Genomic DNA, 27,447 nt, shown 5'->3' on the forward strand with positions numbered 1-27,447 from the left:
CCCTGGAATCATGCCTGGCACAAAGCAAGATGTCCTTCTTCATTGGAGGTCAATCATCCAAGCTGCAGGACTTCTTCAGGGTAGTGGGGATGTTTGCTGATGATTGCATCTGCATCATTCTAATCTAATCATTCACAACTCGCCAGACACTGAAGCAGTCTATGTCGAAATGCAGCAAGACCTTGTCAATGTCCAAACTTGGGCTGACAAGTGGGAAGTGACATTTACGTCATGCAAGTGTCAGACAATGGCCATCTCCAACAAGACAGAACCTGATTTTTGCCCCTTGACATTGAATGGTGTTAAAACCATGACTGAAATCCCCCATTATCAGCATCCTAGACGATACCATTGACCAGAAACTGAACTGGCCTAGCCATATAAATACAACGACTACAAAAACATGGTCTGAGGCTTGGAATGCTGTAGTCAGTGACTCATCTCCTGACCCCCCCCACAGCCTGTCCACCGTCTACAAGGCACAATTCAGGGTCTGATGGATGATGGGTGCAGATGAAACACCACAAGCAGTTTCACACCATCCAGGACAAAGCAGCCCACTTGATTGGCACCAGATCCACCAAGTCAATGTTCTGTTGTCTACAAGATGCACTGCAGAAATTCACCAAGCTCCTTCTAAACCAACGACCAACTTCATCGAGAAGGATATGGACATATACACGAGAGCACCACCACCTGAAAGCTCCTCTCTTACCACACATCACCTTGACTTGGAAATATACCACATTTCCTTTAGTATCACAGGGTCCAAACCCTGGAATGCTTTCCCTAAACATATTGTGGGTGCACCTACATCGAATGGATGGCAGTTGTTCAACGTGGCTGCTCTCCACCACCTTCCCAAGGGTAACTGGGGTAGACAATAAATTCAGTGCCAGCCAACAAAGCCCACATCGAATAGAAGAAAAGACCCCATCAAATACTTGCAGGGCAGGAACAGCACTGGATTAGATCCCTCCATACTGTCCCATTAAACTCACCCAGGGCCAACTTCTCTCAAAGGATGGTGAATGCGGGGAATTCCTTACCACAGAGGTGAGTGAGTCTGAGTGATGGCTGAAACAGACAGCTTCTTAATCAGTAAGGGAATGAAGGGAAAAAGCAGCAAAGTGGAGTAGAGGATTATCAGATCAGCCATGATCTCACTGAGTCATAGAGATCTCCAGCACAGAAAAGCCAGTCAAAACAAACCAACTACCTGTTCTTATCCCAGTGAATGACGGAGCAGATACGATGGGCCAAATTACCTCAGTCTACTTCAAGGTGTTACAGTCTTATGTATGCCATGGTATTTATGTCTTAACTCATTCAGGGGTGTGGGCTTTGCTGGTTTGGACAGCATTTATTTGCCTATCCTTAGTTGCCCCTTGTGAAGGTACTGGTGAGCTGCCTCTTGAACCACTGCAGTCCATTTGGGGTAGAGACACCCACAATGCAGTTAGGGAGGGAATTCTAGGACTCTGACCCAGAAACAGCACTCACTCACATACCACAAGTCTGTCTCTGCATCCTCAATCCTGCTACAGATCTTCCTGACTACTGACGGCATTTCCAAGTTTTGCGCCATCTGCAACCTCTCAAACATCGTCCACCTCACCCAACTCATGACCTGATACAAACAGTGCCCTCCTACCTGGAGAGAGGTCAGCGCACTGCTGGAGATGATGATCAATAGCCAGAAGTCCATCTTGAAAAACTGTGCAATCCTATAGGCCATGAAACTGGGAAAGACCAACAGGAAAAGACACATGCTGATGGCACGGAAATGCTTCCACAAACTCCTAAACAATCAGAAAGCACATAAAGATATGGAACGTGAGTAGAAATGGGTGATATGGCCTGTCAAGCTCCACTCCTACCATACAGCATAACCCGGGATTTAGCTGGGTCCTTGAAGGAGTGATGTAGATAATGGGCAAGGTTCCCAGAAGGACATCCCGGTCATTAAGGTGGCTCAGTGGTTAGCACAAGCTGCCTCACAATGCCAGGGATCTGGATTCGATTCTAGCTTTGGGTGACTGTCTGTGTAAAGTCCCCATGTCTGTGTGGGCTCCCACCGGGTGCTCCAGTTTCCTCCCACAGTCCATAGATATGCAGGTTAGATGGATTGGTCATAGGAAATGCAGCGTTTGTGGGGCTGGGGGGCATTGTGGAAGGTGAGTCTGGGATGTCCTTTAAAGGGGGCGCAGATTTGATGGGCTGAATGGTCCCACACCACTCTATTTGCACCGTAGGGATTCTGCCATTATTTTGCCAAAGGGTGTTTTCGGAAATGGAGAACATTCCATCTTTCAAGGGATAAACGAATGATGGTTTGAAACAGAAGCTGATACGCAAGTCAGGATAATGGGATAGTTTTTCATTCCTGCAGGAAAGGGTCAGTACAGAATTGATGGGTGGAAGGGTCACCATCATGCTGGAAACCTCCCATGACTGATGAACATACTCCAAAATCAGACAATCACCGTAAATTGTCTCTGCAGAACCATTAAGTCTCGACAAAAGTTCCAGGTTCGGTCTCAGGTGAGTGTGAGACAAGCCTACAACTGGGTCAAAAAGGGTGGTGCTGGAAGAGCACAGCAGGTCAGGCAGCATCCGAAGAGCAGGAGAGTTGATGATTCGGGCAAACCAGCCTATAACTGGCCTCAGTGTCTGGTGGGCAAGGACAGGAGCTGGGCAGGGGATCACAGAGTGAGCAGCCCGAGCTGCTATCGCTACCAGCCATTCCCCAACCGGCCGACGAGGCAGCCAAGGCCAGGAGGGGGTCGAGCCCTGGGGGCGAGGTCCCTAGTAATCCACCTGCCTCACTGCTGAAGCTCAGGTGAAATGAGACAGACGTTTGGCTCCATAGGCTGGGAAGCAGAGCTCAGCACGCAGCGGGCAAATAGAGAGGGGCTCAGGGAAATGAACAGGGGCATGCTCCAATTCTGGGGGCAAGGGGTATTCCCCACCCCCACAATTTCCCTCCGCCTCCCCACACTACTCCGCCTCCCCACACTACTCCGCCTCCCCACACTACTCCGCCTCCCCACACTACTCCGCCTCCCCACACTACTCCGCCTCCCCACACTACTCCGCCAACCTTACATCATTCCTCCATTCCCCCCAACCACTCCTCCACACCCACTCCCCACCACTCCCATTTCCCCCCACCCCCGTCCTATCATTCACCTGTTCCGGGAAGCTCCCAGGGCAAGCACGATGGGGTCAGTGATCTCCAACATCGATTGGAGGATGGAGGCGACTATGATGAACAAGATGATGCTGAGCAGGAAGGTACGCTGCAGGACATGCAGGTCTATGAGGTCAGTCTGTAGCGCCAGCAGCAGAAAGGTCACCCCTTCGGTCACACCTCTGTGCACAGAACAAAATTACTGCAGGATAAAAACCAACATCAGACCCACTTGTGGTATTATTGTTTGAAAACTTCAGGAAAAGGGCATTAACAGAGAAGGTTGAAAACTAAGATATTGGAGGTGTCTGCCAAACGCGTCATCCCTCAGGCTTTACTCTGCCAGTCAATGTGATCTCAAGTGACTAAAGAAAGATGCAGCAAGATCTGGACCACATCCGCTTTAAAAGTAATGTGCTGCGGATGCTGGAAATCAGTAAAAACCTGTAAAAACACCTTAATAAATGATTTGATCAATTCCCCACAATGGACATCAAGTGACCTATAGTTACCCATTTGCTGCGTCTTTCCCTTTTTGAATGTATTTACTATTTTCCAGTCTGATGGAACCTTTCCTGAATCTGGTAAATTAACACCAGAGCATCCACTACCTTTATTAACCAACTCTTTTAACACCTCAAGGCAAAGACTTGCCAGCCTGCAAATTCATAACTTTGCTCCACACGATTTCTCTCGTGACTGCAATTTCGCCAAGTTTCTTTCCCCTTTCCACTATTGCCAGAAAGTGTTTCTAATATCCTCTACAGTGAAGACAAAAGTAAATCAATTGTTTATCTCATCCTCCATTTCCTTACTATCGACTACCAACTCCTCATTCTCAGTCTATAGAGCAGCAGCACTCGATGATCATTTCCACATTGTCTGAGTTTTGGGAATTGTATGGTGGGATAATTGGTAATGGCTTCTCCCATTATAACAGAAACCACATTTCAAAAAGGCTTGGCTGTAAAACGTTTTATGATGCCCAAAGAGGGAGACAGGGAGGGGGGTGTGGTGACAGGCTCAGTAGACAGGGCAAGTTCTTCCACTGTTTGTTTGTTGCTTGGTTTAGGGCGTGGATCGGGTCACTGAAGCTCCCTTACCTGTGCATGAGGTTGCCATTCGCAAAAGCTGAATATCCCTGAAGGTAAAATTTGCACAGAGTGAGCAAGCCCAGCGACAGACGGGAGACCGTGAATGTCAGGCCCACCAGAGAGTACGGAGTGACACAGCACCCAGCTACGCTGCAAGAGGTCAAAGGCAGGAGGTCAAAAGGGCATTGAACATTCGACAAGGCGAATACTTGATAGCATCGGATAGGCAAGAGAGAAACACGCATGCTGGAGTTTTACAATGCTTTTGCTTAAACCCATCAAATATATTTGGATTCCAACAATGCCACGCTGAAAAAGATATTCATTGAGGGTAGTGATGGTAAAGCAGGCAAGATGGTTGAGGCCACTAATCAGATTATGTTTGATCTTATCCAAAGACAAAGTCAGTCAGAAGTCACACGGCACCAAGATATAGGCCAACACGTTTATTTGAAATCATAAGCTTTCAGGTATTATCGACCAGGCCGGAACCACCCCCCCCCACCCCCCCCCCCCCAAACCTTCCCTCACAACCACCCCATCTCAAAACATTTTAAGAAGGTAGCCCAGACCCTGACTTTACATCTGTCCAAAAAAAATTAAAACTGGATATCCCAAGAGTGATGCAGCTGGTCAAACTACTCAACCTTAAACAAAGCAGAGTTATTTCAACATCACGGATGAAACTCAAACAAAAGAAAACAGAATTTAGAATAGCTTAATTTATTTGATAACCCAATCAATTCTATCGCAATTTAACAAAGGAGCTGTTTAAATCCCCGCAACATCCTATAAACACAGCCCTTAGTAAAAGGTATATTCAAACACGGGTTCTTACAGACAGAAGAGGTTTCAGAGAGAAGATCCAGGCAAGACCTCTGCTAATCATGGAACCTCTTTTCACTGTAGCTGCTTCTCTGGGTCCCCAGCAACATTTTGATTGCTTGCGAAAAAAACTAAACCAAACTAGAAAAAAAATCTTGAACTGGGAGAACTGGCTACTCCCCTGGCATTGTTTTCAAGTGGCTATTTCCAGACATATCAGAACCTCTGCCTTTACAACTCCCTTTTGAAAAAGCGAAAAAAACCATAACCTTGTTAAAGGGACAGCATCATCCTTCGTCAGGTGAAGGAGCGGTGCTCCAAAAGCTTGTGCTCTCAAATGAACCTGTTAGACTACAACCTGGTGTCATGTGTCTTCTGACTTTGTCCACCTCAGTCCAACACCAGCACCTCCACATCATTAACCAAAGACAGTACAGGTTCGAGGGGTCTAATGGCCTCAACTTCTCCTAATGTACATATTTTAAAGAGGGATTACAAGGAGACCTCGGGAGTTCAGAGACAAAAATCCCTGAAGGTGACACGTTCAATCAAATCACGAATTCCCTGAGAGATAAGGAGAAATGTCTTCTAACAGAGAGTGGCGAATCTATGGAATTCACTGCCACTGAAGGGTGTGGAGGCCAGGTCATTGAGTATATGTAGGACTGAGATAGATAGGTTCTGGAGTATCAAGGGGGAGAAAGTGGGATGATGGGGTTGAGAGACTTATCAGCCAGGATTGAATCGATGGGCTGAATGGCCTAATTTCTGCTCCTGTTTCTTACGTTCTTATGCATCGTTACGTGAAAGCATTCACTTGCACCACAATACGGCCTATACATTAGGGTAATCGAGATTAACGTTCCTGGAGCTGAGAGGCACAATCTCACTGAAGCAAATAAGCTTCTCAAGGGGCAAGGTGTGGAACTAAGGCCACAAAACAGTTTCCCCTCAGGACAGAATTGAAAAACACTGAAGTACAGTTTCATGATAAGTGGCCAATCAATTAGGACAAAGATGAGGAGTAATTTGTTCCGATTAGAATGGTGCTGGAAAAGCACAGCAAGTCAGGCAGTAGCTGAGGAGAAGGAAAATCGATGTTTTGGGCCAATGATGAAGGGCTTTTTCCAGAAACATCGATTTTCCTGCTCCTCAGATGCTGCCTGGCCTGTTGTACTTTTCTAGCACCAATCTAATCTAGACTCTGAATTCCAGCATCTGCAGTCCTCACTTTTGTCGAGTAATTTGTTCACTTAAGTTTATGAATTTTTGGAATTCTCCAGCCCAGAGAATGATGGATGCTGTATCATTGTGTATATCATGGGCCAGCATGGATAGATTCTTGATCTCTCTGGGAATTCAGGAGATAGGAAGGTGAAGAGCAGTTACTGTCATAGTGAATGGTGGAGCAGGATTGAGGGGTTGAATGCTGTAATTCTCATATTCCTTATGAAATGCTCATATTCCTTATGTTTCAACTACAATAGAGACCCCGTTTCCAAAGTGACCTCATTGGCCACAAACTGCTTTGGGACATGGAAACTGGGTCAAACAAATGCAGTTCTTTCCCGAGAAAAATTAATCAGTGAATCCGCAAATTGTAAGTGATGGACGAGGTTTGTTGTCACTCTTTTTTTTCAAAAAACGTTAGAAGTCTTTGAAATTCTCTTCAGCTGATCGCAAACAGTACCTGGTGAGGAAGGCGAAGTCCAGCCCCTCCTGTGATGCCCCCTGCTGGCGGTGCGAACTGAAGTAGAAGTAGATCTCTGTGACAAACAGGACCAGCCAGAAAGTGGTGAGGAGGGCTGGCACCGCAAACTGGTTCCACAGCATCATGCCTAGGCCCAGCACTCCATACAGCTCACTCTCCTGTGTATACACACACCGGAAAAAAAACACACACAAGCCAGCCATGACAAGTCAACTCCAGGCACTGCCTCTTCATAGCCAACATCCCGCCAGCCCTCGACCCACAGCCCAAGATTCCCTTCATCATCAGTCCAAGCGTACGCGCCCATCTGCAAACCATACCTCACCTTCCCCACCTCCTCATCTCTCATCTGTCACTGTCGGAAAGCAAATCCCTTGTTTTCTAAAACCTGTTCCTTTTCTCGAGGATACTGTGTCCTTGATTTTTTTTCCAGAGGGACTCATAAATGGGCTGGGCTCCGATTAGACTGGTTTGGTACAGAGATTATAGGATATTGAGGCGCCTTTTTGTTTACATGTAAACAGATAAGACTTCCGGCCGAAGTGGTCATGTTTTAGATGTGACCTATATAGTGAAAGGGGAGTGATCAGCTCTCTAACTGAGTAGTTCAATCCAGAACTAGTTGGGAGTTTAGCAGTGGACTGTGTGAACAGGTTCTCTCTCCATCGGCCCTTCTAACTTCAACCTGTAAACATCGGTTCCTTTCTTTTACTGTGTTTTAAATGGATTTTCTTTTTGGGACTGTTGTGTACATTCAGAACAGCATAATTAAGTCTAGTTTGGATAGACTGAGTGCTGTAGGGGTCCTTTATTCCGTTCTTTGTGTTTTATTGTGTAATTTTGTGAATAATTTTCTGTCTGTTTTAAAATCTAGTAGTCAACCTAACTATCTTACTCTGGGTAATTTTCACTGTACACTTACCGAAACAAATTGCAAAGTCTAGGCTGCCTGCTTAAGAATGTTTTGTGTGGTCTGGCCCAGTCCATAACAGAATGGGGGCTCTTTGCGGGATCTTAAGCATTGAGTGGTAGGTGCTAGTGTCTTCATTTTGAGTGTTGGTTTGGTTGGGTAGATAAAGCATGGGGCAGTAATGGCTCTTTCAATCACCAAACGTTTTCTGGAAGTGGATGTGGTAACTTTGGAAGTTTTGCACAAGGTGAATAAGACCAAGCTGCAGGAATTAGCAGACCAGCTGGGGTTGGACTTACCTGCTTCTGTGAGGAAAGGAGAGATAATTACAGCAGTAACTCAGCAATTAGAGTTGCTGGAGAAACTGACAGAATCTGTAGAGATGGCAAAAATTCAATTGCAAATGAAACAGCTTGAGTTAGAGGTGAGAGATAAGGAAAGGGCAGCAGAAATGAAACCATTTGAGTTACGGTTAAAAGCAGAAAAGAAAGAGAGAGACTTTTTGAACTTCAGAAACTGACACTTGAAAAGGAAAGTCAGCTTAAAAGGATGGAGATGAAGGCTGAAGACAAGTCTAGTGAGGAGGAGAGTGGGGATGAGCAAACCCATGGTGGGCGAAAGCCCGATGAGAAACTGTTTAAGTATGGTCAAGTATTGCCTAAATTTGATGAGAAGGATGTGGAAGCCTTTTTCATCTCATTTAAAAAGGTGGCTAAACAAATGCAGTGGCCAGTGGCAATGTGGGTTTTGTTGATCCAAACAAAACTTGTAGGTAGGGCGGGTGAGGTATTCGCATCACTATCAGAGGAGGTATCTGAGGAGAATGAGGTGGTAAAAAAAAGCCATTTTAAGTGCATATCAGGTTGTACCTGAAGCCTATAGACAACGTTTCAGGAATCTAAAGAGGGACTTAGGTCAAACCTATATTGAGTTTGAAAGGATCAAACAGAGTAATTTCAATCGATAGATAAGAGCTTTAAAAATCAAGCAAACCTATGATGCCCTTTCAGAGGTAATTATTTTTGAGGAATTCAAAAATTCACTGCAAAAATGAGTGCAAACTCATGTGAAAGAGCACAGAGTTAAAATAGCAAGGTTAGCAACTGAAGTGGATGATGAATATGAGCTGGTCCATAAAACTCAGTTTGGCTTCCAGAATCAATATCAGTCCATGAGGGATAGAAATTGGGGCAAAGAGAAATCCTCACGTGGAAAGTAAAAGATCGATCTCAGTGAAGATCATAAGGATAACCTACCACAGGGTAAAAATGAAACCATTGATTGGAACAAAGAAATTAAAAAACTCCGGTATTTTCACTGTAATAAAGTAGACCACATGAAATCACAGTGTTAGTGGGCCAGGAGAAAGCCAGATGTAGGAAAACCAGACAAGCCTGGAAGTTTCATTGAACTGATAACAAAAAGCACAAGGGAAGCTAGACAACTGCCTCAGAGTGTACAAAATGACGAGAGGTTGATTAAGGAGGAAGTGCCAGATCTGCTTAAAAAAAATATACATGCAAGGGTAAAGTTTATTCACATAGGCCAGGAGTAGCAGATAAAGAGGTCACAATATTAAGGGACGCAGGATCCTCTCATCTCCTCATCCCTCAGCATTACAGACTATGTACTCTTGAAGGACTATTGCCAGAAAAGGTACTGGTAACTGGAATTCATGGTGAGACAAAAAGAGCTCAATTGTGTAAAGTGAGGCTCGAAAGTCCAGAGAAGAGTGGAGAATTTGTGGGAGGAGTATTGGACAAATCTCAGCTCCAGGAATACAATTTGTCCTTGAAAATGCATTCAAAATGGCACCGGATATGGCCTACTCCTTGTGAGCTTCTGCATGCAGATCTTAGTTTCCTATTTCCTACAATCGTTCTACACTCTTTAAACTTAATAGAATGCTTTTTAAAATTACTAATAACTATGTTTTATCTACTCTACTGTTGTTAGAGTACTGAATGGACTCAAACTCTTAACATTCGCCTGTACCTGTGTTTTGCTTTTGCCGCTGTTTACCTAGTATTTACTTATCTATGCTACTTTACTATGTGATCTGCCTACATTGCTCGCAAAACAAAGCATTTCACTGTGCCTCGTTACACATGACAATAAATTCAAATGCAATTCAAATTATTTAGCTGATTCACCAGTGGGTGTGCTGCCTACACTAGTTGAAAAGCCAGTGGAGACAGCTAAATAAATGAAGAATGTTTATCCAGGAATTTTCCCAGATTGTGTGATCACAAGAGCACAGAGGCACAAGTTGAAGCAGGAGAGATCAAAAGGCACAGATAAGGAAGCTGACATAGCTTTATCAGATAAGTGGTACAGAGCAGGAGCAACTAGGTAAACATGATTGAGCTACAGCTGTAAGATAAGAACTTAAAACAGTTGTATCAAAAGGCATACACACAGGAGAGTTAACGCATCCCTGCATGTTATTACTTAACAAATGATGTCTTAATGAGGAAATAGAGACCATCACACGTTCAAAGAGATGAGAAATGGGCAGAGATTCGTCAAACTATTTTGCCAGTAGGATATAGAAAGAAGGTGCTACAAGTGGAGCACGAGCAACCACTTGGAGATCATTTAGGGGTGAGTAAAACACAAGCTAAAATACAAAGACATTTTTACTGGCCTGGACTACACAAGGATGCAGTTGAATTTTGCCAGACATGTCATACATGTCGGCTAATCAGAAAACCACAGGCAGCAATAAAACCTGCACCTTTACTACCTATTCCAGCATTTGAGGAATCTTTCACAGGGTCTTGATTGATTGCATAGGTCCCCTATCTCAAACAAAAAGTTAGAATAAGTATTTATTAACAACAATGATGTGTCGACTAGATTTCCAGAGGCAATCCCATTACGCAACATCACAGCAAAAAAGTTTGTAGAAGATTACTTAATTTTTTTCTACTAGATATGGACTACCAATAGAGATCCAGTCAGATCAAGGATCAAACTTCACATCCAAACTATTTGAGGTGGTTATGGATAACTTGGGAATAATGCAATTCAAATCGACTGCGTACCATTCCGAATCGCAGGGACTGCTAGAGAGATGGAATCAAACACGAAAGACCATGTTGAGATCTTATGGTCAGGATTATCCAGATGATTGGGACAAGGGAGTTCCGTTTGTACATTTTGCGATCAGAGATGCACCAAATGAATCGACCAAATTCAGTCTATTTGAATTAATTTTTGGGCACAAAGTTAGAGGACCATTAAGTCAGAATTCAGAAACCACCCATTTGGGCTATGTGTCAAATTTTAGAGAATGATTAAAGGGAGCTGGAGAGTTCACTTGACAGCATTTAAAAGTATCACAGCATACAATGAAACAGGAAGTGGACAAGAAATCACAAATTTGCAATTGGGGATAAGGTATTGGTATTACTTCCAGTAATAGGTGAGCCCTTAAAAGCAAAGTTTAGTGGACCGTATCAAATCGAGAGGAAATTGACTGAGGTAAACTGCTTGATAAGGACTCCAGACAGAGAGAAATCTCAGTGTGTGTCATGTAAATATGGTCAAAAGGTATTTTAATAGGGAGGGAAAGCAAGAGGAGAATGTGGTAATGATTACAGCACAGAAGAAAGAACCAAGTTCAGAGGATTCTGAATTGGACATTCCTCAAATCAAATTGGACAATAAGGAAGTTGTCAAAAATTGGGATAAATCATTGAGTTACCTTCCACAAGAAAATTGAAATGACTTGAAAGAGTTATTACTATCACATGGGGAGATATGCGGAAATAAACTGGGAAGTACTAACCTAATTGTGCATGATGCAGATATAGGAGATGCTGTTCCGATTAAGCAACATCCTTATTGGCATAACCCTCTAAAGTTGGCACAGGTTCAGAAGGAGATAGAAGAAGATGGCATAATCAAAGTGAGTTACAGTGACTGGAGCTCACCCATAGTCATGGTGCCAAAGCCAGATGGTACCCAACGGTTATGTGTGGACTATCACAAATTCAACGCCGTTACAAAGACTGATACATATCCAATTCCATGGTTGGAGGACTGTGTTGAAAAAGTGGGACAAGCAACTTACTAAGTTGGACTTGCTCAGAGACTACTGGCAAGTACCTCTGTTAGGAACAGCAAAGGCAATTTTGGCCTTTGAAACACCAAATGGACTAAATCAGTTCAAAGTCATGCCATTTGGTATGAAAATCGTCTCCAGCCATTTTTCAGAGACTGACTAATAAGGTCATTGCCGGATTACCCAACTGTGTGGTGTATATTGATGACCTGGTGATTCTTCGTCACTTATGGAAGGAACATTTACAGCATTTATTGGTCTTGTTCGATCGACTTCGGAAAGTAGGCTTGGTGATAAAACTAGCTAAAAGTGAATTTGCCAAAGCCCAAGTCACCTTCCTGGGCCATTTTATTGGACACGGATAAATGGCCCCACAGAATGCAAAAACAAAAGTAATTAGGGAATTTCTGAATTTGCACGTGATAGTGCACGTTTGCATGTGTGTAGTTAGTATAGTGTGTATGTGTTTTTAGACTACTAACCAGGTTTTTTTATTGGTTTTAAAAAGGAAGCCATCTTTTGTTACTGATGTTTTTTTTTAAGGGGGGGGTTGTCACAAAGCTGGTCCCTATTTTCTAAAAGCTGTTCCTTTTCTCAAGGTCCTTGACTTTTTGTTTTCAGAGGGGTCGTAAACAGGCCAGGCTCCGATTGGACTATTCTGGTACAGAGATTAGAGGGTATTGAGAGGCCTTTTTGTTCATATTTACAGAGGAACCTCGATTATCTGAATACCAAGTATCCAAAAATTGGATTATCTGAAGGAGATCTCGAGGTGCCGATGGAAACATTACATCAAAGACGTGTTTCCAGCAGTGATGTTTAAAGTGATTAAACAGGCACCGTCGCCAAACGACTGACCTCCCGCCCTGTCTCTCGCTCCCCATACTCTTCCTGGAAAGCCCCCCCTTCCCCAAATAATCTCTCCTAGTGTCCTGTACAGGACAAACGTGGAACCTATCAAAAAGTTGCAGTAAAAAGTTGTGTGTGGGGCTGTGGTTGTGGCTCTGTGGCTGTGTGCGTGCGCGCTATTTGGAGACTTACCCCACAAAGGCAGCAGCAGTCTTGTTGTTGGTTCAGTCCGGCTGCCCCGGAGAGGGGGCAGAGGTGGACAGGGTTGGAGTCAGCGGACAATGTTGGAGTCGGGGGGACGGTGTTGTACGGGGTTGGGGTCGCGGTTGGGAGGTGGTGCTGAGGAGATCGTGTTGGGGGCAGGGACTCACATACGGTGTGCTGCTGCAGTCTCCTGAACAGGGAGCAGACTTTAAAAGCTCCGAGCCCCAGAGAAAAAGCATTTAATCGATTAACCGAATAATCGATTATCCAAACAAAACAGTGCCCACCCATCTTGTTCGGATAATCGAGGTTCCCCTGCAAACAGATGAGACTTCAGGCCAAAGTGGTCATGTTTTAGAAGTGGAGATTAGAGTGGTGCTGGAAAAGCACAGCAGGTCAGGCAGCATCCGAGGAGCAGGAAAATTGGCGTTTCGGGCAGATGACGAAAGGCTCTTGCCCGAAACGTCGATTTTCCTGCTCCTCGGATGCTGCCTGACCTGCAGTGCTTTTCCAGCACCACACTAATCTTGACTATGATTTCCAGTATCTGCAGTCCTCACTTTCGCCTATGTTTTAGACGTGACCTGTATAATGAAAGGGAGTGGTCACCATTCCTTCAGTCGAGTGGACTGTGTGAACAGGCTCTCTCTTGCTGTCCTTCTAACTTCAACCTGTCAGCATCAGTTCCATTTTTTTTTAAAACTGTGTTTTCAGGGGGTTTGCTTATTCCGACTGTTGTATATATTCAGAACAGCACCATTAAGTCTTGTTTGGATAGGCTGAGTTCTGTAGGGGCTCTTTATTCTGTTCTTTGTGTTTCATTGTGTAAGTTCGTGAATCAAATTTTGTCTGTTTTAAAACCTGGTAGTCAACCTCGTTAACTTACTCCGGGTAATTTTCACTGTACACTTACCGAAACAAATTGCAAAGTTACAGTCTGGGCAGCCTGCTTAAGAGTGATCTTGCCTAGTCCATAACAGTCACCTCCCTCCCTTTCACTGACCAGTGACCAAGAGTGATCCTAACTGCAGCAATCTCACCTACCCTAAGCTAACAGAAGTTCCCTTCAGACACAATAGGGCCTACAGTATTACATACACAACAACTGGTATATATGTAGGTGTACTTATAAAACAATGTACAGTGACCATTCAGCCCAAACAATCTATGCTGGTGCTTATGTTCCACACAACTCTCCTCCACTTCGTCATGGCATTGCAGATTAGCAGAAAGTGAGGACTGCAGATGCTGGAGATCAGAGTCAAAGAGTGATGAAGGGCTTATGCCTGAAACGTCGATTCTCCTGCTGTGCTTTTCCAGCGCCACACTCCAACCATTCTATGCTCACTGAGTAGAATTTCAGCAGAGAGGTAACACCTATTCCTACAAGTCCTATTCCTACGAACCTATCCCAACAGTCACTGCATCAGAGGTCAGATCAGTTTTCCTTCGTGTGAATCCAAGGAAAGCGATGGGACCAGACGGAGTACCGAGCCATACACGCAGAGCATGCGCAAATCAACTGGCAGAGGTCTTCTCTGACATTTGCAATCTCTCCTTGCAGCAGGCCACTATCCCTGCATGTTTCAAGAGGGTCAACATCATCCCTGTGCCTCAGAAGGCTCATGCAGCATGTCTCACTGACTACCGCCCAGTGGCCCTAACTTCAGTGGGCATGAAGTGCTTTGAAAGGCTGGTCATGGCATTAATCAACACCAGCCTCCACACTACTCTTGACCCACTCCAATTTGACTATCAGACGAACATATCCATGTCAGATGCCATATCACTTGCTCTACCCTCCGCCCTCGAACATCTTGACACCAAGAACAGCTACATATGAATCCTACTCAGTGACTACAGTTCAACCTTCAAAACTATTATACCCTCGAGACTGATTACTAAACTTAGTGATCTCAGACTAAGCCTCACTCTCTGCAACTGGATCCTCAGTTTCCTGACCCACAGGCCGCAATCAGTGAAAATTGGGGACAATATTTCATCCTCAGTAACACTCAACACTGGAGCACCCCCAGGGATGCGTACTCAGTCCCCTACTGTACTCACTGTAAACCCATGACTGCATTGCCAAATACCAGACTAATGCCATTTACAAGATCACTGATGACACCACCATAGTCGGTCGAATCTCAGATGGCGATGAAACAGACTACAGACGGGAGGTGGAAGACCTGGGAAAATGGTGCACTGGGAACAACCTAGCTCTCAATGCCGGCAAAACCAAGGAACGCATTATTGACTTTCGGCAGGATGTTACTCATGCACCCGCCACCCCACCCCACTCAAGCTCCTGGGAGTGGTCATCCACAACAAGCTTTCTTGGAGTCTTCATGTGGACGCACTGGTTACAAAGGCCCAACAGAGGAAATGTGGCATGACGGCGAATACCCTTGCCAATTTTTATAGGTGCACCATCGAGAGCATTCTGGCTGGATGTATCACTACCTGGTATGGCAACTGTACCATTCAAGATTGGAGACGGTTACAGAGAGTGGTGAACTCAGCCCAGACAATCACAAAGGCCAACCTCCCAACTACAGAATCTATCTACCAGGCCCACTGTCAAGGAAAGGCCGCCAGCATTCTCAAAGATCCATCCCACCCTGGCAATGCTTTTCTACAACCTCTACCATCAAAGAGGAGTTACAGAAGCTTGAACACACACACACCAGACGGTTTCAAAACAGTTTCTACCCTACTGTTGTTAGAATACTAAATGGACTCACAATCTATTAACATTCGCCTGTACCTGTGTTTTTGTTTTTGCCGCTGTTTATCTATTATTTACTATCTATGCTATTTAACTCTGTGATCTGCCAGCATTGCTGGCAAGACAAAGCTTTTCACTGTGCCTCGGTACACCTGACAATAAATTCAATTCATTGTGGATTGTCGGGAAAAACACATCTGGTTCAATAATGTCCTTTAATGAAGGAAATCTTACCTGGTCTGGCCTACATGTGACCGCAGACCCACAGCAAAGTGGGTCTGCGGTCAACTATCTTCTGGACAATTAGGAATGGACAATAAATGCTAGCTGAGTTAGTAACACCCACACCTCAAGAATGAATTTAAAAGAAACACCATCGGGTTCACCAATCTCCTTTAGCAGGAAAATCTGCCATCCTTACCCAGTCTAGCCTAGATATGACTCCAGATTCTCAAGGTTATGCTGGACTCAGAACTGCCCCCTGAAATGGACTAGCAAGTCTAGTAGTTCAAAGGTGATTAGAGATAGGCAACAAATCATAACAATAATTTTTGTTTTAAAAAGTCAGCCCTCAATCCTGTTCCAACATTCAACTCAGCTGCTCAATCCATAACATGTTCTTATTCAACTTAATTCTGTAATACCCCTATCTAGCAAAATCTATAGTACCCCTATCTAGAAAAACAACTCTCAAGCGCAGTTGTGATATTCTTAGTTCATTCCTCCCCACTCCCGCTCCCTTTGGCCTCAAGTTTTTTTTAAAAACAACTTGATCCTTTGAGCTCTGGAATTCTCTTCCGCGATCTCCCAGCTTCTCCTCATCCTTTAAGTCTACTCTCAGTGTCTAAGCTTTCAGTCATCTGCCTGGTATGTTTGTGTCAATGCTTGTCGGATAAAGGAAGCACTTTGGGATGTTTTGCCACAGTCAGGATGCTGTACTCTGCCACTGATGGCAGAATCCTGAATTTCCAGCACCACTATCAACCTCAATGTTTGTGCCACCCCTTACTGTGGCACTCCCCCACCAGAAGACATGGCGCGGCAATCTAGCCTTAACTTGAATGCTGTTTGGAACAGGTCTACCTGCACAATCTCCCGGTAGGCGGACTTGGCCAGGTTGTAGGGCACAAACATGTTGCACAACAGGAAGTAGAGCACCTCAAGGCTGGTGAAGATGATGGCCAACTTGTTGAGGATGAGGAGGGCAGTGAGGGGCACCAAAAAGAGCCTGGCGAGCAAAGGGACCAGGTGAGCGGAGAACAACCAGAATGGCTTGGGCCTCATGAAGAAAGAGCTGAGAGACAAGACCAGGAGTTGAGCTGCGGGAAATGGAAAACATTCAAAGTTTAGCATGAGGAACATTTCTGACCCAAAAGAAAAACCTCCACACATAGATGGCTTTCTCAATACACAAAAAATATCTTGGTAATCAAACCCTTCCACAGCCTGCCCTTTCCCATCTCTACAGCCTCCTCTGTTACCCTCAGATTTCTACAGTCCTTTCCTACATCCATAATTTCCCAACCAGGCCAGTGATGACTCTGCCTTTAATTGTTGAAGGCCCACGTTTGGTAACTCCCTCCCTAAAACGCTCCATCGCTCTACTTTGCTTCTTGCCTTGGAGTGGTTCCTTAAAATTGCCTCCTTGACTAAACATCTGGCCGAATCTCCCCACATGAGGCTATTTGACAAATTTTGTTTGATGGTCATCACGAGCTCTGGAGTGTTAGAGATTCTACATAATTGCAAGTTGTCACTGGCCTACTGTCCTGAAGAAATGTCTATGTTGCAGCTGTACAGGACACTGGTTAGGCCATTTTTGAAATACTGAACACAATTCTGGTCGCCCTGCTATAGGAAGGATGTTGTGTACCTTGAAATGGTTCAGAAAAGACTTATAAGGATGTTGCCAGGGTTGGAGGGTTTGAACTATAGGGAGTGGCCGAATAGGCTGGGGCTGTTTTCCCTGGAGCGTCAAAGACTGAGGGATGATTTTGTCAATGTTTATAAAATCATGAGGGGCATGGACAGGGTAAAGTCAAGGTCTATTTTTCCCAGGGCAAGGGAGTCGAAAAGAAAAGGACATAGGTTTAAGGTGAGAGGGGAAAGATTTAAAAGAGGCCACCTTTTCACGCAGAGGGTGGTGCATGTATGGAATGAACTGCCAGAGAATATCATGGAGGCTGGTACAATTACAATATTTAAAAGGCATCTGGATGGGTATAAGTATAGGAAGGCTTTCAAGGTATATATGATAAATGCTAGCGAATGGGATTAGATTAGTTTAGAATATCTGGTCAGCATTAACAAGTTGGACCGAGGGTTCTATTTCCTAACTGTACAACTCTGTCTCAAAACGTTCATTCTGTTTCATCTCTAGATCTGCTGAGTTTTGCCAGCAATTTCTGTTTTGTTTCAGATGTTCAGCAACCACAGATCTTTCTTTTATTTTTTCTGCACTCAAGGCTATTGTGGTAGGCCAACACTGGAAATATTCCTCTATTTATGCTGTGCCCCAAATGAACAAATGGGCTTCACCGGGAGTGTTGTCTAACACAAATTTGACACTAAGCCTCGTAAGACGACATTAGAGTAGCTTACTAAACCCTGGGTCAAAAAGATAGGTTTTAAGAAATGCCCAAGTCAGAGAGCGAGGGGGAGACGTGAATGTCTGTCAATTCATGCCCAGGACTTGGGTGTCACTGGCTAGGTCACCATATATTATCCAATCCTAACTGTCCTGGAACTCCATAGCCTTGCTCGGCCATTTCAGAGGGCAGTTATAAGTCTGCAGCCAGACTAGATAAGGATGGCAGATTTCCTTCCCTGAAGGCCATTCGGGTTTCATGCTTAACATTAGGCTGGATTAGCAATGTCTGAAAGGGAGGATTTCCAGAACCCAAGATCCAAAACGACTGATGATATGGACACCAATCAAGGAATGATGATGATCCGGGATGTGAAAGAGGGCAGGATTATGAGACAATGGAGGGCTACAAGCCTGGGTTCATTTCCTGGGACTAACAGCCCTCCCTTGTTTCTAATAAAGCAAAGAAAACAACAGACATCAAAACAGATCAGTATTTAAAGAAAAAAAAAGATTATGAATGTTACTGAGGAGCTCAGGATGGTTTGGGGTCAACACTGGGAATCTAGCATTTGGGATCTGGCTTTCAGGAAGCACAGCTTCATGGAAAACCTTTGGAAAAAGCCAGCCCTAGCATGAGGGGTCAAATGGCCTCCAACTGAGCCAATGGTTCCTTGCGTAACTACAGACACACATTCCAATTTCTGAAAGAGATGTGGCCTCTCCGCTTAGTGATAGAGGATACCTTCTTCCTTACCTGTTAGAGCACTTACAAAACGCTGAAGTGCCACTAAGTCAAAATACACTGCTCCGTCGTACCCAGATTCAAGTTCTTTGAGAATGTAGCTCCTTTGAAGGAAAGAAAACACCAGAGAATTAGACAACCACAGTTTCCCAGGAATCCATTTAACTGCCTGAATGCCATTTTGTTTTCTTTATTCATTCATTCATATGATGTGGGTGCCACAGATTAGGCAGGGTTGGATTTGTCCTGCTTTTCATGTACATGACACACCTGGGCAATCCTTCACATTGTCAGATAGACAAGTGTTCTAGTTGTTCTGAAACAGCTTGGTTAGGGGAGCAGCAAGTGCTGGAGCACAAGTTTGGTGTTGTATTATTGGAATGTCATCAGGGCCCAGACCATCTGTAGCATCCAGCACTCCCCAGATTGGAAGGAAACTCCAAAAACCCTCAATGACTTGGCACTGCCTGGACAATGCAACTCACTTGTGTACCACGTCATCCATCACTTTCAGTCATCCTGACTTGGAAACATATCGCCGCTCCTTCAGTGTCATCAAGTCAAAATCCTGGAACTCACTCCCTAAGGGCATTGGCGGGTCAACCCACAGTGCGTGGACTGCAATGGTTCAAGAAGGCAGCTCACTACCATCTTCTCAAGGGCAATTAATTGATTTAAAAAAAAATGACAGGCCTTGATAGTGATAGTCACATTCCAGGAATGAAAAAAAATAAAATTAATCTGACTCCCAAAATACTAATTTTGACGCAACTTGCTGCACTGCTTCCAAATAATGACCAGATAGAAATCAGCATAAAATACCATGCTATTTGGGCCAATAGTCCATGTCACGTTGTAGTATTCCAAAAGCACTTCATTTTCCTAATTCTTTTTCACTCAAGCACCTATTGACCTTCCTCTTAATTGAATCTATACCATTCTATATTATTTGGAGATATGTCCAAATGCTCATCCGAATTTCTGTGGTTTTGGGGTTCAAATGGCAGCTGGTGAGATTTAAATGCTATAAAAACATGGAATTAAAAACTAATCTAATGGTGAACATGTTGGGCGCCTTGAAAGGCATTAAAGGTAGACAGTTTGCCAGGACCTGATGGGATCTATCCCAGAATACAGAGGAAGGCAAAGGCGCAAATTGTTGGGATCACGTATGAAATCCTTGTGTTCCTGTTAGTCACAGGAGAGCACTCAGTGCACTAGAGAAGAACCAACATTGTTCCTTTGTTTAAGGACAACAGGAATAACCCAGGAAATTACAGGCCAGCAAGCCTAACAACAGTAGTAGGGGAATTATTGGAGAAGATTCTTAGGGACAGGGTAAACTCACATTTGGAAAAATATGGAGAATTAGCAATGGACAGCATGGCTTTGTGCGGGCGGAGGTCACATCTCACAAACGTGATCGAGTTTCTTTCGGCAAATGACAAAGATGATTGATGAGGGCAGATCAGTGGATGGTGTCCACATGGACTTTAGCAAAGCCTTTGACAAGGTCCCTCATGGCCAGCAGATACATGAGATGAAGTCACATCCGCAGGGAGCTGGAAAGACTGGCTTGATCTTAGAACAGAGCGTAGAGGTAGAGGAGTGTTTTCCTGACTGGAGCTCTGTGACCACTGGTGGTCTGCAGGGATCAGTGCTGGGACCCCTGTTGTTTATAATAGTTTTTCTTACACAGTGGGTGGTAGGTGCTGCTAATGCCCTGTCAGAGGATGTGGTAGAAGCAGATACAGCTTAAATACCAACATTTAAGCGGCAGATTCATGAATAGGCAGGAAATAGAGGGATATGGACCATGTAAAGGTTTTCAGCTGAGAAAGGTATCATGTATCAGTGTTGCTTTGGTGGGTCAAAGGGTCTGTTCCTGTGCTGTACTGTGTTTTGTTCACTTCTGATTATCATTTTTTAAAAAAGCATCCAGTTCACTTCCTTCTGCTGTTTTTACCTGGTCTGACCTCCATGTGACTCCAGATCCATAGACTGATACTATACTACCCTCTGAAATGGCCTAACACGTCACTCATTTCCAGGGTAAGTTAGGGATCAGCAGCAAATGCTGGCCTTGTCATTGACAATTACGAAGTGGGCAGAGTGCGCCGGTGGAAAAAACACAGATCAGGCGGCATCTGAGGAGGAGGGTCTGATGAAGGGTCCTGCCGAAACATCGAAGCTCTTGCTCCTCAGGTACTGCTGTACTTTTCCAGCACCAATCCTCCAGCACCTGCAATCCTCACTATCTCCACGATTATGAAGTAAAATTGTCTCAAGCACTGTCTGTGGTGGAACTTCCTGCAGCTATTGATCTGCACGCTGAACGGGATGAAGTCGGGTATGTCAAGACGGTGTAGATTGGGGGCAACTGCACCCATTCACAGAAGGGTCATGAAACAGAGGGAACTGAATCAAAGGTGATTGCCAAAGGTAACATGAGGATAACCCTTTTTAAAAAAAAAAGCTTAGCAATTGTGTAGAACACCGACTGCACTCCTCGAGTGTGCATGGTGGATGCAGATTCAATAGTGACTTTTAAAATGGAATCAAATCATTACATCAAGGGAACAAGCTGCAAAGTTACAGGGAGAGGGTACACAAATGGGACAAGCTGAGCTCCTCTTACAGAGCCAGTATCGACATCAGGCGGAATGGCCTCTTATTGCACTGTGATCACTTCTATAAGAGGAGACTGTTGTGGAGTGTAAACGCTCTAATAGATTTTTATTTTCTTTATCCTTTCAAAGGGCATGGGTGCCTCTGGCTTTGCTAGGATTGGTTGGCCATCCCCAATTTCTCGAGAAGGAGGCCATGAGCTGCCATCTTGAAGCGCCGCAGTCCCTTCGGCGTGGGTAAATCCACAATGCCATCAGCGAGGGTCTTCCAGAATTTAGACCCCAGCAAGACGAAGGAACAATGGTATCGTTCCTAGTCAGGGTGGCGTGAGGCTTGGAAAGAATCTTGTAAGTCACGATGCTCCAATATATCTGCTGCCCTTGTCATTCTTGGGCTTGGGAAGGACCATTGGTGATGCATGCAAACACCTTCCAGATGGTATATACTGCCACCCGTGTGCCTGTGGTGACAGGGGTGAATGCTGAAGGTGGGAGACAGGGTGTCAATTAAGTGATTGAATCAATTGGGTAAATGACCAGTTACTTTGCAGCACACGTTACCGAATTTGAAACGGTGAAAGGCACCACAGTAATATTTCTGCCCCCATGTCAAACTCTGCTGGATGAGAAATGAACCTGCAATAGCAAAGCTCGAGGTTCACATTTAATTTCTGACAAAACACAAGAAAATATGATTATACGATGACTCTTCACTGTAAATTGGTGCACATAACAACAATAAATCAATCAATATTGCAAAATGGTGCCAAGCACTCAAGGTAGCAGGATGCACTTGGGGCTAAATTCCACAGACGCTAATCCTACTGTGAAAGCCCCACCCCAGCTGTTCAAATTCATGCTCCCCATTTTATCCACCTGCTGAGATTAAACTTCACTGAGCTCCTCAGCTGGAACAAGAGGCAAGGAATAGGAGAGCAGGCAATGCTGAACCACAAACCTGTCCGACACTCACCTGCAGGTCTGGTGTCCCAAGTACAGCAATGAGGCAGTCAGTAAATACAGGTACAGCTTCACCAAATGCTGGAGGGGCAACACAAGCACAAACACACTGAGAAGATGACCTGTGAAGCAGAAGTGTAGCAGAGCTCAGTACAAATGGAGGCGCGATGAATTTGTTGCCTTTAACGCAAAAGGAAAATGAGAGTGTTCAAAAAAAAAAAACTCAACTGACAGCTCAGTCCGTGCGTACTCTGGCTAGGAGGTACAAAGTTAGAATCCCTGTAATGACTTGAAATTTCTGCCCTTAGACCCATGCAGCCTTCCTTGCTCTTTACTGGAGCAACCCAAAATGAATCCTACTGTCCTCAGCTCATAGATGTGTATCTCATGGTTACCTAACTTTTCCTGAAGTTGCAAAGATCTCGGCTGTAACTATTCCCTACATCCAATCCTTGCTTCTCTTGGGAAATCCCTTGGGATCAAAAATGACCTTCCTCCACTCCACACTTGTGGATCCAGAGGTGACGAGTCTCATAAACCCCTGGGTGGATGGTGTGCTCGGATTTTCACTCACTTCTTCTGTTGTCTAAGCTTGGCCTCCATCTGGGCCTAGGAGAAAGTGAGGTCTGCAGATGGTGGAGGTCAGAGTCGAGAGTGCGTTGCTTGGAAAGTACAGCAGGTCAGGCAGCATCCGGGGAGCAGGAGAATTGATGAAGGGCTTATGCCTGAAACTTCGATTCTCCTGCTCCTTGGATGCTGCCTGACCTGCTATGCTTTCCCAGCACCAAACTCTCAAATCCACCTGGGCCTGTTGGAGACTCTCAGAATGACCGACACCTTTTTTGGGGTGGGTTGGGGGGGGGTGGGCGGGGGTGGGGGGGGGGGGAAAGAGAGCTGCGTCTTTGGTTCAGGCAGATTCGAGCTAGGAGATTCCCATGAATGAATGGGGAATTTGTAATAATCTTTCAGGGAGGCTTTGAGGACAACCTCAATCCTTATTTCCTCTCCCCTCCTGGTAACTTGTTGCCGTGATGAAGTTCCTGATAAACAGTTCATTTCTGGAGTCTTGTGTCAAACACGTGGATAACACGAGCTGCCCAATGCAGCCGACTGACCACATCCAGTGCCTCAATGCAGGGCATATTGGCCAGAGAGGGGACACTGAACCTGCCAGTGGATTTGCAGGTTTTGGCAGATGCATTGCTGGTGATACTTCTGCCGCACATGGTCCACGTCTTTGGGGCATACCAGAGAGCTGGGAACACTGCAGTTCTGTTGTCCACAGCCATGGTGGCCGATTTAAAACCTTTGTCAGCAAAACATTGTGTTCCTCGGATGGCCAAAGGCTGTAAGGGCACACTGAAGATGATGGTGCATTTTGCCATTGATACCTGCCTTCCCTGAAAGGACACTCGCAAGGTATGGAAATTGTCCAGCAGCTCACTGTGGATCTTGAGAGGTAGTAGAATAGGGGCTGGCGAGTAGAGGACCATTGTCTTCTGGATGTATAGACTGAGGCCCATTCTCTCTATACGAACACATCAACAACTGCTTGGAGCTTGGACTCTGAACACACACACACACACACACACACACACACACACCCTCCCCCATGAGGCAGAATTTCCACAGGCAACCACGTTCCAGGAGAACACTCCATAATCCTTCAAGTTTGAAAGGGTCAAAGGTCTGTGTGAGGTCAAAGGGTGCTGCTGCTGCTCCACACTGGTCTTGGACCATGCTTGCCGTGAAAATAAAGTCCACTGTGCCTCTTGATTGACAAAATCCTCTTAGAAGAAGATGGGGAAGACGAAAAGAAACGAGGAGAGGCAATGGACTAGTGGTTTTGTTTGTATATTGCAGCTTGACAAGGAAGGTTGGGGCTATCTTGGTTCTGGACTTCAGCACGCAGGTTTTAGCATCTCCCTCTTGCCCTGGAGAAGAGCTTCACGGATATGCGGAGGGGTGTTGCAGCGAGAAAGATAGAGGAGGAATACAAAACAGAAATTGCTGGAAAAACTCAGCAGGTTTGGCAGCAATCTGTGGAGGGAAAGCAAACAGAAAACAGTTTTGGTGCAATGACCCAGCCTGTCGGGCTCCAGTTCGCACAAGTATTGGGACGGTGTTGAATTTTTAGGAGGATTACGTCTTAGATGCTTTCATGCGGCTGGTGGGGAGTGTGTGTTCTTATTCATTATCGCTGGCCAGACCAGCATCTATTGCCCAGGTGGCAGTTAAGAGTTGACCACATTGCTATTGCTCTGGATCCACATGTAGGCCAGACCATGGGAGGGTCACAGTTTTCTTTAGTGGACTAATGATTAGGTATTAGTGAATCAAAAGTCATATAGTCATAGAGATACACAGTGCGGAAACAGATCCTTCAGTCCAACTCATCCATGCTGACCAGGTAGCCGAAATTAATCTAGTCCCATTTGCCAGCACTTGACTCATATCCCTCTAAACCCTTCCTATTCATATATCCAATTAGATGCCTTTTAAACGTTGTAATTGTTCCAGCCTCCACCACTTCCTCTGGCAGCTCATTTCATACACATATCACCCTCTGGGTGAAAAAGTTGCCCTTCAGGTACTTTTTAAATCTTTCCCCTCTCACTGTAAACCTATGCTCTCTAGTTTGGACTCCCCACCCCAGGGAAAAGACCTTGGCTATTCACCCTATCCATGCCCCTCATGATGTGAACCTCCTCTGCACCCCCTCCAGTGCAATCACATCCATCCTATAGTGCAGTGGTACTGCCGATACCTCTGGACCAGGAGGACCAGGCTCAAGACCCACATGCTCCAAAGATACCGGTGAATGGGTTGCTGTCCTACCTCCTGGCTGAAAGTATAGATGACTCCAGTCCCAGATCCTACATGGTCAAGTCCTAAGCTAAACAGCTCACTCAGTTTTATCACGTCTTCCCCAAACAGCCTTGCAACAGTTCAGGAACACTACTTGTACAGCAACCTGTGTGAAAATGAGTGCCAGTCTTAACAGTAATGTCCATATCAGTGACGATACCCACTCTAAATCTCAATAATTGAAAATTATACTTTGCAAGACAGGACAGATTGTAGAAAGCCTTACCCAAATAGTATGCATTCCACAAAACATACTTATATTTGATGTGCATTTCCTCATTCCTGGCTCGGATCTGTTCAGCAAAGTGACCAACGTCCCATTTGTAAAGCAGGTCCAGCAGCATGACACTGGGCACCCGCAGAGCCACATTCGCCAGGGTTTCTACAAAAGGCATCTTGGCCAATTTACCGTAACCTGTTACTTGATTACTGGGCTAGCACGGGTAGCTATCACACTGGGAGTTCTTGTGAGCACTGAGCAGGCAACTCAAAGCCTGTAATCCCCAGTGCTGTCTGTACCAGCAGATAATGTGTACTCACCGGCCACCCCACCCACCTTGCCACCTCTGCCCTGTAAATGCCTGACACTCTCTGCCTAGTTTTGTTCTGAAAAAATCCCACATTCATAACTCAGTCTTGTTTTGCATTCTCTCTCTCTCTGTCCTCAATCAGTTCCCACTGTCTCTCTCTCTGTCCTCAGTTCCCACTGTCTCTCTCTCTCTCTCTGTCCTCAGTTCCCACTGTCTCTCTCTCTCTCTCTGTCCTCAGTTCCCACTGTCTCTCTCTCTCTCTCTGTCCTCAGTTCCCACTGTCTCTCTCTCTCTCTCTCTGTCCTCAGTTCCCACTGTCTCTCTCTCTCTCTCTCTGTCCTCAGTTCCCACTGTCTCTCTCTCTCTCTCTCTGTCCTCAGTTCCCACTGTCTCTCTCTCTCTCTCTCTCTGTCCTCAGTTCCCACTGTCTCTCTCTCTCTCTCTCTCTGTCCTCAGTTCCCACTGTCTCTCTCTCTCTCTCTCTCTGTCCTCAGTTCCCACTGTCTCTCTCTCTGTCCTCAGTTCCCACTGTCTCTCTCTCTGTCCTCAGTTCCCACTGTCTCTCTCTCTGTCCTCAGTTCCCACTGTCTCTCTCTCTCTCTCTGTCCTCAGTTCCCACTGTCTCTCTCTCTCTCTCTGTCCTCAGTTCCCACTGTCTCTCTCTCTCTCTGTCCTCAGTTCCCACTGTCTCTCTCTCTCTCTGTCCTCAGTTCCCACTGTCTCTCTCTCTCTCTGTCCTCAGTTCCCACTGTCTCTCTCTCTCTCTGTCCTCAGTTCCCACTGTCTCTCTCTCTCTCTGTCCTCAGTTCCCACTGTCTCTCTCTCTCTCTGTCCTCAGTTCCCACTGTCTCTCTCTCTCTCTCTCTGTCCTCAGTTCCCACTGTCTCTCTCTCTCTCTCTCTGTCCTCAGTTCCCACTGTCTCTCTCTCTCTCTCTCTGTCCTCAGTTCCCACTGTCTCTCTCTCTCTCTCTCTCTGTCCTCAGTTCCCACTGTCTCTCTCTCTCTCTCTGTCCTCAGTTCCCACTGTCTCTCTCTCTCTCTCTGTCCTCAGTTCCCACTGTCTCTCTCTCTCTCTCTGTCCTCAGTTCCCACTGTCTCTCTCTCTCTCTCTGTCCTCAGTTCCCACTGTCTCTCTCTCTCTCTCTGTCCTCAGTTCCCACTGTCTCTCTCTCTCTCTCTGTCCTCAGTTCCCACTGTCTCTCTCTCTCTCTGTCCTCAGTTCCCACTGTCTCTCTCTCTCTCTGTCCTCAGTTCCCACTGTCTCTCTCTCTCTCTCTGTCCTCAGTTCCCACTGTCTCTCTCTCTCTCTCTGTCCTCAGTTCCCACAGTCTCTCTCTCTCTCTCTCTCTCTGTCCTCAGTTCCCACTGTCTCTCTCTCTCTCTGTCCTCAGTTCCCACTGTCTCTCTCTCTCTCTCTCTCTGTCCTCAGTTCCCACTGTCTCTCTCTCTCTCTCTGTCCTCAGTTCCCACTGTCTCTCTCTGTCCTCAGTTCCCACTGTCTCTCTCTCTCTCTCTCTCTCTGTCCTCAGTTCCCACTGTCTCT

General features: G+C 45.4%; 1 protein-coding gene across 2 annotated transcripts in view; it reads right to left on the reverse strand.

Annotated features, from left to right (window-relative positions):
- Nucleotides 1-26,122, reverse strand: part of LOC122551799 (RING finger protein 145-like) — a 38,698-nt gene extending 12,576 nt beyond the window's left edge. Inside the window, exons 1-8 of one of the 2 annotated variants that reach the window (XM_087991780.1) lie at nt 25,600-26,122; nt 22,519-22,627; nt 18,931-19,022; nt 16,670-16,905; nt 6,803-6,981; nt 4,297-4,437; nt 3,193-3,375; nt 1,655-1,742 (exon numbers count right to left, since the gene is read on the reverse strand). In XM_087991780.1, coding sequence (XP_087847906.1) covers nt 1,655-1,742; nt 3,193-3,375; nt 4,297-4,437; nt 6,803-6,981; nt 16,670-16,905; nt 18,931-19,022; nt 22,519-22,627; nt 25,600-25,768 — 1,197 coding nt within the window. In that variant the 5' untranslated portion in view covers nt 25,769-26,122. Of the gene's footprint in view, nt 1-1,654; nt 1,803-3,192; nt 3,376-4,296; nt 4,438-6,802; nt 6,982-16,669; nt 16,906-18,930; nt 19,023-22,518; nt 22,628-25,599 lie in introns of both variants that reach the window. The other variant, XM_087991776.1, reaches the window with a different exon arrangement.
- Between the last annotated feature and the right edge of the window lie 1,325 nt (nt 26,123-27,447).

Source organism: Chiloscyllium plagiosum, unplaced genomic scaffold (assembly GCF_037043375.1).
Source record: "Chiloscyllium plagiosum isolate Xiang-an unplaced genomic scaffold, Cpla_swu_hap1 HiC_scaffold_1, whole genome shotgun sequence".
Lineage (NCBI taxonomy): Eukaryota > Metazoa > Chordata > Chondrichthyes > Orectolobiformes > Hemiscylliidae > Chiloscyllium > Chiloscyllium plagiosum.